General features: G+C 41.7%; 1 protein-coding gene across 2 annotated transcripts in view; it reads right to left on the bottom strand.

Annotated features, from left to right (window-relative positions):
• The window catches only part of GSK3B (glycogen synthase kinase 3 beta), a 153,655-nt gene that overhangs the window by 11,959 nt on the left and 127,543 nt on the right, over nt 1-14,153 (bottom strand). The window contains exons 9-11 of one of the 2 annotated variants that reach the window (XM_026103426.2): nt 9,523-9,561; nt 6,845-7,031; nt 635-733 (exon numbers count right to left, since the gene is read on the bottom strand). In XM_026103426.2, coding sequence (XP_025959211.1) covers nt 635-733; nt 6,845-7,031; nt 9,523-9,561 — 325 coding nt within the window. The remainder of the gene's footprint in view (nt 1-634; nt 734-6,844; nt 7,032-9,522; nt 9,562-14,153) is intronic. The other variant, XM_026103427.2, reaches the window with a different exon arrangement.

Below are 14,153 nucleotides of genomic sequence, written 5' to 3'. Positions count from 1 at the left end.
AAAGCTGCTCAGTGCTGGACAAAATCCACAAGCATCTACCTCGTGCCCAAAGGTGACATGAGCAAACTTGGTAGGAAGCAACTGCAACTACGTAGATGAGGTAGTGAGCACGCTAACAGTGAACTCCCTGACAACACTTTTGCAAGTGCTAATGCTTTTCATGTTGGGGAAAAAATCCCTCCATCCATGCTCCACAGAGGCTATGTTTACCGATACAGCCATTTGTTTTCTTCCGAGGCATCACAAACTCACTCGTGCTTAACAAAGTCAGTGTTTACCCCAGACTGGCTGAGAGCTTAGAAATTAGGTGCAAACCAATTCACAAGGATCACTAAAAAACAGGCGAGATTAAGTTTTTTTATAGTGGAAGTCTGAGTGAGACAGACTGACAAACGCAGTATCAGAACACGGACTCTAAATGACCCGAGCTAGGATTTGCGTTAGCGCAGCCCAAGTGGCTGCAGCTAATCTAACAAGCGTACGAGGAGGCTGGGATGAACCCTTCCTTCCTTGCTTCCCCTTCACCCCAAGGGTCTCCATGACTCAAGAGGCTGGTAAGAGAGGGGACGTGACTGGAGAGGGAGGGAGGGAGAAGAGGGAGGGAGGAGGCAGGCAGGCGGCGGCACGTTCTCACCTGAGGCTGCTGTAGCGTTTGTAGGGGTGGAAGCGGCTGCTTGATTCCGAGCATGAGCAGGGATGAGGATCGAAGCCAGAGATGGGTTACTTGACAGTTCTGGAGGGGAGGGGGAACAAACAGTTAGCTCATCGTTCATCAAGAACCCCGCATGCAGGTTTAACTCCTTGGGTTTCCTCAGTAACTGTAACCTCGGATGAAACGCGTGCCCGCGCAGCCGAAGGTCACATTATGTTTTCTTCTTTGCCTATAAGCAAGAGGAAACCACAGTGGTATTTGGCAAGGAAGTCTCCAGAGTAAGACTGTCAAAACTACAAGTAGTGATACACGGGAATTATTTCCTAGGGAAAGAAAGCGGCTTGGGAGCTAGCAAAGAACCAATCGAGCCTGTTCCTTGGAAACAGCCTGAAAAAAATACTATTTCCTTCTGAGAATCAAAAGGATTCCCTTCGCAAACCCATGTGCAATCAGCCTAAAGGAGAAGGCTGATAACAACAGTGGTACTGCTTCAGACACTGGTTCAGCAAGCAGGCAGCTGCCACAGTTGCTCCAAGAGCTTCAGGGATTCGGTTCTTTGGCTCACTCAAGCTCCACTTTTCAAGGACCCAGGAACCCAAGCCTGATCTCAGGGAGGTCTCCTTGAGGCCAAGGAAAGATGACATCTCCTTTAAAAGCACAAGGAAAGGCAAAGAGAGTTGGTTTCCTGGGTAATTTAAACAGACAACAAAATAACACAACCATTCTTTCTGAAGACATTAGCTGAAGAAAAAATAGTCATGTCTTTTAGGCTCCAAATATAGCTTCAATGTGTATCAGAATGAGACATAGGCATGTTCACCAGAAGCGCAGGAGGATTAAGAACTTGGTATATAATGGGGCAAAGCTGGCTAGGCCAACAAATGACAATCTTCTGGCACTCTTTCAAGAGCGCCTAGTGCCTCCCAGCAGATGGGACGAAGCCATGACAAGGCAGGTCCTGATCATTGCAGGAACAGGAGCAATTGTCTCTTGAGAAAGCAACATCCAGTGAAAAGGGTGTGAACAGCCAACTCGGAGGAGGAGGAGACTGACAACTTTTGGAGCTCCAGAGGTCATCTGGAGGAGACATGAAAACAGACATGTTTTAATATAAGACCTCCAGACAGAAAGGGCTGCGCAGAAACCAATCCAAACCATGTCATGGGTGCAGTAAGGTGGTTTTGTACATAGTCTTCACTAACTACTTGGATTCATTTTGAAGAGCCTATTGCTTTTCTTTAACACAAGCTTTAAATTTAGGGCCTAAAAGCAGCCATTGTCTATTTGGTGATTTTTTTTTCCTTAAAGTTAACTTTAAAAGTATCAAGAACTGTTGGGAAGGCAAGATGGGGAAGGCTCTCACCTGCTTACAAGTCCCTTATTAATACATATTTTGAGACTGTGTTTCAGCACTTATGAATACAAGTTCCAGTCTAGAACCAAACAAAAGTTACCACATTACCAGCAACCTATCAAACTGGTCCTGTAACACTATATTCACATCTAACCACATTTAGTCCTTCCAGAAAACTTGACCATTCACAGCACTTGTACAAATACTAGTCCTCAAATTCATAACAGAAACAAATACAGCCTCCATTTTACAGAAGAATAAACTGAACTATGTCCCCTCCAGAGTCAAAGCTGAGTGCCAGTGACAAACCTTTATTTTAATGCTGGTTCTGTCTTGGCTATTAGCTGCTCTGTACCAGAAAATGTTGCTCCTTTAGTATTATCTCCAAAGCTATTTCTCAGATCTATTATAGGAGATCTGCTGCTTACCTCATTCTTTCCCACAGTTTACTATCCACACACAATCTTCTCTGCTCATCATTGGCAGTAATGAGGGACTGCTACCCAAAGAAAAGCGGAGCTAGAATGTCTAGGAAGGAAAGTAACATTTGCTACCTTTTGGTGCTAAGCTATATACTGACTGCACCACTGTAGCCAGATTCCCAGGGTCAGAGAAGCACTTGTTCTGACAGAACAGTGTTGCTGCAATGATACTTTGATCCTGTTATGGTTCTTCCCATACCTTCATATAATATTGTCAGAATATCTCCTTTCACAGTACCAATTTGGCATATAAACAGGGGGGTTTGTTGTTTTTAAGGCAAGCACAAGTGTTTCTCTGAAGCTACCATAAAGAACGTGCATAGAGATTAGAAGGCTGACATGGTCCACTTCAGAAATCTCATGCTGTCTTTCTTGGTATGAAGTTCCTTAAATTCAGTGTGCTCTGAATGTCTTGGTGCTTTCTTTAGAGGAGCAGATCAATTTGGAAAAGAAATAACCAAAGCAAACTGAGCTCTTTTGGCTGGAGTTTAATGAGAGCTTTGCTTTAAAACTTGTTTCAACTTTTCATTCTTCCGTATCTTTGTGGCTATCACATCTGGGAGGATCACATGCCTCAATACTGAGGAAAAGGCTTGATCTCTGGTATTTGCAGACCACTTCAAGTATTAGGCACCACTGTTTCTACGATTTTCAGCCCAATATTAGAACAAACTGCTGAACTGTAGCCTGCTTATCTAAATCAAACTTAAAATTCAGGGTTGTGTTAATACGGCCAGTATTGCCTTGACTGCAGTATCTTCTTGCAGCATTTCAGACAAAGTTTTCAATACTATGATGAGAACACAGCAGCCGCTCCAAGCCATTTACTAGAGTCCACTTCCATTCACGTCGGCTGGGAGAACAGCTTTGGCTTTCTCCTGACCCAGTCATGACATTTGTAGCCAGCTGACATCTCCAGTAAGGAACAGGAATCAAACACTGCAGTTTTACCAGGACACCAGGTTATCTTCACCTCATTCCCCAAAAGTGATACAATATTTTGTGCTGAGAAATAGTTCAGTGCTCATTTTCAGTATCATTATGTTAGATATTTCAATTCTCCCAGAATCCACTGGAAAAATTAGTTTTGTATCATGTTTGCTTTGGCAAAGTAACCAGCTTTCCATATAACTGAAGTTATTCCAGCAGTTTCTCCTCAACCTAGAAGAATGCTGGAATCAGCACAAATTTCATACTTTTCCTTTCTTGCCCCCCTCCACTTGCTCTAAGCAGAAATACACTGTTAAAAAAAAAAAGCTGGATGGCACTCAAATGGTCACACTAAGGATTTCTGTCAGACTGAAAAAGGTTAGAAATGAAAGTTTTTATAGTTACAAAAAGAATACAAGTCACCCTTATTTTTTACTGATTAAAAAACCATACTAGTTAAAAGATGTTTGCCATCAAGGAGCATAGTATCCAATTCTAAGCGCTGAATCACAGAAGAATTTTACAGTCACTAATGGCTAACGTGGCACAACAGTGACATTTTGGGGTCCAGCACAATCATTGACTTGTTATAAGATGTTTAGTAAATGGCAGTCATTTCACAGATTGTTTGAAAATTTAGCTTCTAAGAGAAAATTGCTTTCTGTTCAGCTGTGCTGCAGGTCTAAGAGTCACCGAAATGCAGCACTCTGGCTACTAGAGATAGCTTCCTGGGGAAAAAAAAATGTTTTTTTCAAACCCCAGTCAGCACGTGAAGTTGGTTTAAATATTAAGAGAAACTTACAGGCAAGAATAAGAATGACCAGATAAAGCTCTCTTCAACGAATCTCATCTCTACGATAAAGTAAGCATCTATATGCCCCAAGACTACTCCTGGCAGTCAGTCAAAAAGCATGATCTTTATGTTGTATATATTCTCATTGCTTTTTCCTAGGCTCTGTCTGAATGGCACCACTGCCTGGATGAGCAGGTTTGGCATGATACTTAGGTTATTTTTGAAAATCAGTCCAAGACATTAATGACCAGATTTCTGTTGTTTCTAACAGTTTTGCCTTCAAGCCTTCTGCAGCTACCTTGTACTTCATGGGTTTCAGAAAACTGGATATAGCCAAATAAAAACCAAATGCCATTCAAAACAGAAGGGCACCTTTCACTTCTTTCCAAATTACCACAGATAATGTTATCACCACATCTGATTTCCAGTGACCTGATCTATTTTCCAGTTGTGATTTCTGCTCTGGACTGGCAAATTCGACAAGGATCTGTGCAATCAGGCTAAAGTACTATGGATTCCCAATAGTCACAGAAGGACAGGAAGGTCCTTGAGTATCTTGAGGGCATAATCAGGACGGCTGCCCACACAAGACTTACCTCTGCACATTAACTGATCACAAAGGTGTTTAAATCATTGGGCTAAGCACTTTGTTTGTTTGCTTGTTTTTAAAAAACTCTGGTTAGTTTTTTTGAGTATGGCTGGTGATCTGCAACAGAGCTTATTTCAAAATACATTAATGACCAGACTCTGTCCTGTTTCCTTTTTAGGTACTAAAACTGGCACCTGCCAGTAACAGAAACCTTCTCGAATTTTAAGGAACTTTCTCCACTGGAACCAATTTCTCTTGCCATCTCTGTAAGCCAGGGTGCAAGGGGAGAGCACATCAGCCCTCTAGGAGGATGTGTGAAGACAACACTTCACTGAGGGTTGAAGGATGACAAATTAGGAGCTGCAAATTTGCCTAAGGATTAGGGTAGCTTACCCAGCAGCTCCCACACTACCTTGAGAAATCAGAGACGCATTCCTGATAAATACACATCTATTTTCCTCTATAAAGTTTTAAAAGAACTCACTGTGGAGCTTTCAAGCCTTTTTTTTTAAAAAAAGCTTGCTTTCATGTAGTAGATGGGCCTAATGGTAACATAATTAAAAACCGATTAATAATAAATATGTTTAAAAAGAACAGGGAATGAAGCTATATTAACATATTGAGATCAAAAACATCTTCACTACTGGAAGTGGCCTGAGAGTGGGGAAAGAAAAGGCAATTCCTGAATATTATAATATGGTAAGATCTTCACTACAACTGCTGAATTCATACCACCACCAGATGTAGGAACCAGCACAGGGGACAGTGACCTGAAAGCACAGGCTGTTTTCACAGTACTAGCAACACCCGTGCAATACTGCAAGACACTGTTGACACTGTTTTGCTGGTCTGTTAAAAACATTAAGTGCTCCAATGCTTTCTCCCCTCAAGTGGGAGAAGACCCCATGTGTGCCTCACTAAAACTACCTTCAAAGAAAAACTTTTCAAGGTGTGTATGCCCTGGAAATGTTAAAACATATACTAATGTATATTTGCTTCCTGCAAGACAGTGATTCAAAACAAATTAAAAGTTCATGTTTGGGCAGTTTAAATACTACTTTGTAGAGAAACAACTTAGCCACAGTTACTTCTGTAGTTACTATTCTTAAAGAAAAGCGCTCCTTATGTTCAAGGACAGTGTTCTGTTTCAGCTCTTGGCAGATGGGTACTGCATGTACTAAAGAATCTGAAAAATTAAACTGAAGCTAACTGAACCAAAAGGTGTTTTAGACTTCCAACAGCAAATGCACATGTATCTGTCCTCACACAAAAGGTGAGAACTGGGAGCTAATCACTGAAAAAAAAAAAAGTGCTGTAAAACTAAATAGCAGCAAATTTGTACACATACTTCTCACATTCTCTATCCTGACAGGCAAAACTGTTTTACAGGGATATCAGCTTTATATTTCTGACTTCTGTGAAAGAATACATGAATGGTTTTAAAATTTGGTACTGGTTTGGCTTCAAATAAAAAAGTTGTTTATTATTGTTACAGTTTCTAAATCACTGAGTCAATATAATGCCAGATGAACTGTGCAGCACACAAAATCTGGACACCGAGGCCTCTGTAATTCATTTCACTTCCAGAACCAAAATGAGCAGCAACAATACAAACTTCTCTGCCAAACCTGGTATGCATTACTCCTTGCTATGGCGTTTCAGCTATGAAGGTGCAGGATCATCTTTAAAATGATAATCTAATCCCCGTGGTCCACTGACTGTGGTATTTCACACAAAACCATCAACTGGCTTGCAAACACTAAACTGCAAAGGTAAAATCTTTGTGCAATCAGACAGTAACAACCTTCAGTCACCCAGACTAAATTCAAATCAAAGGCACTATGTATTTGAAAATCCCCCAGCTCATTTCTCCAAGTCTCCCTTCCTGTCTCTTTTTGAGCTGGATGGCTGGCTTCACAACTGTTTAATATCCTTAGTCCTGCTTGGAGATTTTTACTTTTCAGGGAGTGACACCTACATTACCGGGAACATTCATCATCACAGTGCTTCCTCCCAAGGAAGGGATCTTCAACGCTCAGACTACCTTGAGTGGTGAAATTGAAGAGTGCAGGTTTCTCTCGCCCATTTGGTAACTTGACGTTTGGGTCCCGTAGTTCATCAAAGAAAGAATGCGCACACGCCTCCAGGGGAGTCAGGCGGGCAGTGGGGGTGTACTCCAACAGACGGCTACATAGCGCAATTGCTTCTGGTGGAGTGCGAGGCCGGAAGACCTAAAAAACAAGCAAGGAGAAACAGGTTGTCTGCGTACGTTTCTATTCTTTGCCGATTAGAAGCAAGTCAGAGCAATTAAACCTCTCACTGCCCAACAAGTTGGAATAACTTGATGTTTGTAATCAAAGGTGTCCAGTGAGGATGGGAAAATCCAGCTCCTGGGGTCGAGAAAGGGTTAATTGCAAAGTCTTGCACTCGAGTGAAGGTGTAATGCCAGCAAGAAGACTTCATGAGAGCGCACTCAGAAAAACAACTTGAAGAACGAAGGGGGAAACTCATTCAAAAATCATGACAAATACACAGGTGCTATCAGCCATGCATATGGGGTGGAGTGAGGTGGGGGGAGAAAGGTTCAAATGAGCAGGATTCAGTGGATGTAAAAATTGAATAGGTCCCCGCTACCTATTTTTTTGCTAGTGGATGAAGCCTTACTAATACCGACTTTTGCAAGCAGGCAGGTCAGATTGTTGCTATGGAGGCTGCTGTTCAACTTTGGAGAACAACAAGGAAAGCAAGGGTGGGGTGCAGGAAATGTCTGGCTCTAATTTGCAAGTTACTCCTTCCTTGACCTTATTCTGGCAAGTCATTCCCATAAATTTATTGGGATAACTCCTGCACATTTGGTATTTGTAAGGACAGCTGAAAGTTGTGTCAAGAGAACCAACTGTTTCCCTCCAACAGATTTTTTTTCCTTTTTTTACCTTGAGTGATTACAAAATGGAGTTCACAGCAGTTCTTCGCTGAAGCTGTTTTTCAAACCTCCAAGAATAGCTGTACACACCCCGAATCACACCCCCAACCTCCCTCTCTCAATACGTCAAAAGCAAAATGCAAGTTAATCATGTACGTGACCTAGGTGGCCTCTTTGAGCACTGCGCTCTCACTATGTTACAGGTGAAATACGGGCTGGGGAAAAGGGAGTGGGGTGGGTGAGAGTGTTAAATTTCAAATGTCAGCATTTTTGATAAAAAATGAGCTAATCCAAAATGCTTTTGCACCAATGCAGGTGAGCCCAAACCACACAGCACCAAGGAGCAAAATTAGTGCACGACATGCTAACTAATTGCAGACTAGGAACTTGCACAGGCACTGTGTAAGTAGGTTTAAAATCAAAAGACACATATGCTCTCACGAATGAGGATTAAACACCAAGGATACTTTTTCTAGAAACTGAAGTTTTCTCCCCTTGGTGCCCAGCTGGCTCAGGAGCCCCTGAGTTAGGTCTAAGGCATTCTGTACTAACTCATGGCAGCGAACCCCGACTCCTGGAGTTGACGAGCGAGGTACCGAAGGAGCAGCACTTATTTCTCATGCTGGCTTGTTGCAAAACACCACAACAGAAAAAGTTTAGCACGAGAGCCATAATCACGAAAGCAAAGGCTTTCGCTGAACCCTGCGGCCACGTTGCTGCAAGTGCTGGCAGCAGGGAACTCGGGCCGCCGTCCGTGCCATGCGTGTGCCGTGTGCCCCCGTGGAAGGGCAGCAAAAGCTGCTTTTCTCTTCGGTGTCAAGACCCATCGCCTCCGGAGTCCGGATCACTGACCACAATGCAAGGGGGACCCAAGCGTCCGACTCCCAAATCACAGCCTGACCACAACAAAATGAAAGACTATCTCCAATTCTAAAAAACAAAACAAAACAAAACAAAACAAAACAACTTGAAATTTTTACCTCATGGTAACTAGCATAACTGAATGTGTTTGGGGTAAAAACACAGAAGCGTAGTCACTTGATTTTTACCCTGAGGTAAAACTATTGAGGTCTTTCCCTTAGATCTTTTTCACTGGTGTTTAATCAGGCTTGGTTTACCACAGCGTGAAATGAAAATGCTTTATTCTTAGCTGTGTTTTTTTCCCTCAGGACAGCTCACATTTCAGTTACTACGGCAGATTAAAAAACAAACAAACAAACAAACAAACAAACGAAACCGATCCCCAAAAAACGGCCTTTTTTTTCTTCTCTCTGAGGCAAAGACAGCAACTGCTTATCTTAAGCAAATTATTAGGCAGAGTCACAGACCTGCCACTTGTAAAAGGAGGACCCTTGTTTGTCCACCCTGTAAAAATCCTCATTTTCAACTTGGTGAAACCCTGACATCTGTTTCTTAAATTCTGCTTCGAAACTGCTCAGCCTGCGTTTGGACTCAGAAATTTGTCACTTGAAGTAGGCAATTACTATAGTCTACCCTGTTTCAGAACCAAGGAAGGAAAATTAAAAAAAAAAAAACAAAAACAGAAAAAAAGGGAAAAAGAAAAAAAGGGGGGAGAAAAAAAGAAACCCTCACACATCCTCCCCCTGCATAAGTGGTGATTAAAACATGAAGTGAGTTAAAGATCTATGCCTGGCTAACCTTCATCACCTTGTGTTAAAACATTCACCTGGCCGCTGCCTCAAGGATGCTATCTGAACTCCAACTTTCCACTTCTAGCATTTCTCTCTCCTTTTTTCAAGACTAGGCCTAATAGTTTGAAAAAATGTTTAAGTACATACCCGTACTCCTGAGGTGAAATGTCCTGTTCCTGACGAGTCCTAAAGATGATAATGCAGTGAAATAATCCAAACAGGGGGAGTCAATCCAAAAGAGAATAGTCCAGCAAGGAAAAATATATCCAATATTATAAGAAATCCATGGTGTGGGGGACATAGAAAATGTTTATACAATTAGAAACTTTAAACATCAGTCTCCATAGCAGCAAGTCCAACTTCACCACAGTGTATGCCAAAAAATTGATTGTGCAATGGTGAGGCATAGTATAGAAACATTTCTGTATTAAATTTATGTTCCAATGCCAGTGCATTTACTAAAAAAATAAAAAAAATTGAAATCAAAACTCTAACTCGAACTAAAAGGGTAATTGAAATCCCCATCACAAAGAATTTTCAGTCCTTGGTCCTGGATATAAATGTCCATAGACATTGGGGCCAAATCAGTTTGTCTCCATAGGTGCATCCCACTTGTCAACCTTTCCCAGAGACACAACGTAAACTTTTTTTTCCAGAAAAAACCAAACCCCTAACAATTTGTAATTTGTGCTGAAGAGAAAATAAAAATTCGTATTTTGAATTTGGCTGGTTTTAATTTGTGTGAGCTACAAGTGCATCAGGCCGCCGCGGATTATTCTCCATTCTGGATTGACTTCCCCACCAATGGATTTTGTTGGCTGATGTGATCTCTTTAGGATGCTTCAGGAACTGGACAGACCACCTCAGGAGTGCGGGTATGGCCTTAATTTCTCTCTAGCATTTTTCCCCCTCATACTGTCGCACCCTTGACTTTTTCTTTTTTTTTTTTTTGAAATTTTCTCTCAATTTGCCTCCCCCTCGCTTTTGAGTAACACACTAAAAAGAAAAAAAAAATCAAAGCGAAAATCCTGCATCTTTTAGCTCTCCTTAATTCAACACAGTTCCACCAGAAATACTGCCCAATTCACCCACCAAGAACTACACAAGAGGCTGCAGCGCTTAAACATCAAGAGCAAGGGACGGTCACAGCCGTGGGTGAAGGGCACAGCAGTTTGCATGCCGCCACTGCAGCCCGAGGCGGCGCCACCGCGAAGGCGACCTGCCGTCGGCGCTCGCTCGGGCCCAAGCCGCAGGAGGACAGACGGCAGGACTCGCCCTTCACTGTGAACCCCCCCTCGATTTTCTGTTTCAGCAAGAGTTTTGTCTGCAGTGTAGTTCTCAGTGAGGGAATCGCTTTTAGTCAATAATCCGCGGATTCTTTTTAGTCTGCGGACTAAAATTTAGTGCACGGACTAAAATCCGGCCCATCGGAGCAAAGTCTATCTCAGTCTAAAATACATCTGGGTGAAAGCAAAAGAAAAAAAAAAAGGAAAGAAAAAAAGGAGAAAGGAAAAAAAAAAGGAAAAAAGCTAAGTGCACAAAGTAAAGTATTTGGGCAGACTAACATTTAATATGCAGACTAAATATGGCCGGGCAAAATGCACAGCAAGTCCACAAACAAAAACAAAAATAAAACACTGACAGGAACTTTTAAAGCAATCAAATACTACCCCACCTGCGCAGCAATTCATTTTTCTAAAATGAAACAAAACCTTTTGTGAGGCTATTTGCCCACACAAGGGACTGAAGGCTCAAGTTTTCATTTTAAAAAATGAACCTGTTTTGGAGATAAACAAATGCAAAATAAAGTCTTTACATCCAAAATTCTTCAAGGAAAATTTGCACTTGCATAACTCAAAAACTCTTGTTTCTGCAAAGCAAATGAATTTGAGGCCAAGACCCAGGCTGCTGGTTTTTGGACGAGTGTCAAAAATCTCTGAATGACCACATAAAATGGAAATGCTGACTCATCCAAAACCGCAACTGTTTTTTTTTTTTAGTTATGCCCCCTTGCCCCTCCCACCCCCCCCGATCCCAATGACTTTATACCTCACCACAAAGCTGAGGTACGGTGCAAGCCCTTCTGCGTTCAGGCATGCCAGTGATGCTCAAACGCTAACAGACCGTAGCAGCTAGAAGGCAAGACCAAACACACTGCCTCCCTCGTTTCCAAGGTATGCTGCTATCAGTGTGACTTTTTTAATGCGAGTCCCTCCTTATTTTACAGGAACTACCACCGTCTTCAACGTTTTTTGAAAATTGCCAGGTTTAAACGCCTCTGGTATGCCACTCTCTTCCCATCCCCAAATGACCTGAATTTAGATCAAGTCTTGGTACGCAAGCAGAGCATTTGCATTTTAACTTCCTAATTTAAAATAGTTTCTATTGGTCTTTCTGAATTTGAAAATTTTTCTGCATCAAAAGACGAAAGAAAAAGGATGGAAAGCCCAGCATACTCTTCTTTTGCTATGCTCACATCAGCATTCAGTTCTCAAATAAAGCCACACGGGGTAAGGGCTAAGTATTCTATTAGCAGAATGGTTGGTCTGACTTTCATTCATTGCCATTCTCAAACCAGACTTTTCATGCACAACACGGAGATCTGTCTTCTTGGTCTAATTAAGCACCAAAGCCAAAGCTTCACAGTGTTGCACCAAGGTGCTCCTTTACCCGGTGTGTATTAAAAGACATTACTTCATGCTATCCACTGCTGTGTGTTTCGCATGCAGATTGTGAATGCTGTTAGCATGGTGCACAGCAGAGGCTTATTAAAATGACATCTGTTGCTAACACATCAAGTTTATGACACCACAGTTAAAAATTTCCTCACCAGCTTCAGAGACTCGTATTTTGCCAAGAACCACCCACACCACCGATTCAGGCTGACAGTCTGGGCACGTCTCCTTTCAGTTTGTAAGCACATTTTTGACAGCACATGCCCCAGACTGGTGAAGGAGGTTGATCAAGTCTCTTTGGAAATACCTCAATACTAGGTAATAGAGAAAGCTCCTCCCTTCAACCAAAAGCTTGCACTGTTCACCAGTGATCAAAGTTGTCAGACACAGGACATGACCCTTAAATCAAATCTTTTAAAATACAATCACACAATACAATTACCACAACTTTAGGACACGAAGCACTATTTCAATCACATAAGTTTAACATAATAAGCCTTATGGTAAAGATGACACATTCATAAACAAAAAAGGAAAATAAAGAGACACATGCAAGACAGTAACGTTAGCGCTGAGCTTCACCTGACACAAGGCAATGTGAAGCTAAGGCTGAAGCTCTGCCCTGGGAATAAATCTTGTTTCAAGAGTTTGAGAACTTCAAAACAGGTTTTCTGAAGTACTTTATTTTGCTATTTTGAAGTACATAAAACTCACATGATATAAATGAAGATTAAAATCAGAGAGGCATTGTTATTGGGAGTAATTTTAAGATGCATATAAACCCTCCATTTCCTTCTCTGATTAAATCCTCCCCCCGCTTTTTCTCAAAAGCATCACAGAAATAGTAAATGCTTTGCCAGTCATAAAAATCTCTGGCAGGTGGCATTTACACAGATAGGGAAAATGAAATAAAAGACAGAAGGGTTAAGTGCCTCACAAATGAGCCAACACAGAACTGGGAACAGAACCAGAAACCTGTCTCCAAAGCTACGTCTTGTTGAGACCACACGCTTGTTACTGGGCTACTTCCATTGAGGACTTGGTGAAAACAGAATGAACTAAAATTTGTTACCCCGTGCATGCTCTGCATCTATGAAGCTCTAAAGGAAGGCAACAATGCTAAGCAGAACAAAACAACTCCTTTTCTTCTCGGAGAGAGCCCAAAAAATCTACCTCTGCAAATGATCTAAGCCTCGACAGGACAGCCACTCTTAACAGCTTGGACAGATATGTTGCAAGGTGATGACAAAACAGATGGTACATTACAGAAGACATGTCAAAGTTATCGTTTGATTTCTGTATTTGCATTGATGCAAGTCACATCTTAATATTACAGGAATGCTCACTTATTTATTCTTAGGTAGTACTTTCTTTACTGCATTCAAATTGGACAGAGGCAGGTAATTTATCACCTGACAAACCTGGCTTCTGTTCTCATGCATTAGGTAGAGATAAGAGATTTACTCTGAAAAATCATTGCTCCTAGAAAAGGAGCTGAGAAACTTTAACTTGCCAGATTTTTTTTCTTTTTAAAGTTAGTCTCCAGCAGAGCTGTTTTAATTCTTTGCTTGAAAAGTCATTGCACACCAAGTGAAAAACAGGATGGCCGTGCTCTTCAGAAAGAACTAAGGGTACGGTTTCCACAGTCTGCATAAATCACCTGCACCCCATGCTGGGACAGATGGCTCTGCCTTCCTCCTGGCCACGCATATCTGCTCTGTTCTCTTGCCCGAACACTTGCAGTTGGGGCTGAATGGTCAGCCAGATAAGAAAGTTGACCCAGATCCTGAGTATTAGTGTTTTCAAAAGACACTTGCAATAATACAAACGTTAATGCACAAGGGAGGCAACAGAAACATGCAGCAGGGAGTAGGAGGGCAGACTTCACCTCACGACAAATTTAAGCCAGTTATGAAACTGCACCCAAAGAAATATCGAGTCTCCATTGTACATTTGTATCCCTACAAAAGGTCAGGACTCAATCCCAAAGAATAGAAGAGCTTGCATTTTTAACTTTAATTCTAATGTAAGTATACTTATTAGATTTCTGATGAAAGAATTTTCATTTTCTTTTGTCATCAGCTATAATTAGAAGTGACAAAA

The sequence above is a fragment of the Dromaius novaehollandiae genome, chromosome 1 (assembly GCF_036370855.1).
Source record: "Dromaius novaehollandiae isolate bDroNov1 chromosome 1, bDroNov1.hap1, whole genome shotgun sequence".
NCBI lineage: Eukaryota > Metazoa > Chordata > Aves > Casuariiformes > Dromaiidae > Dromaius > Dromaius novaehollandiae.
This window is presented reverse-complemented; position numbering and strand designations above follow the sequence as displayed.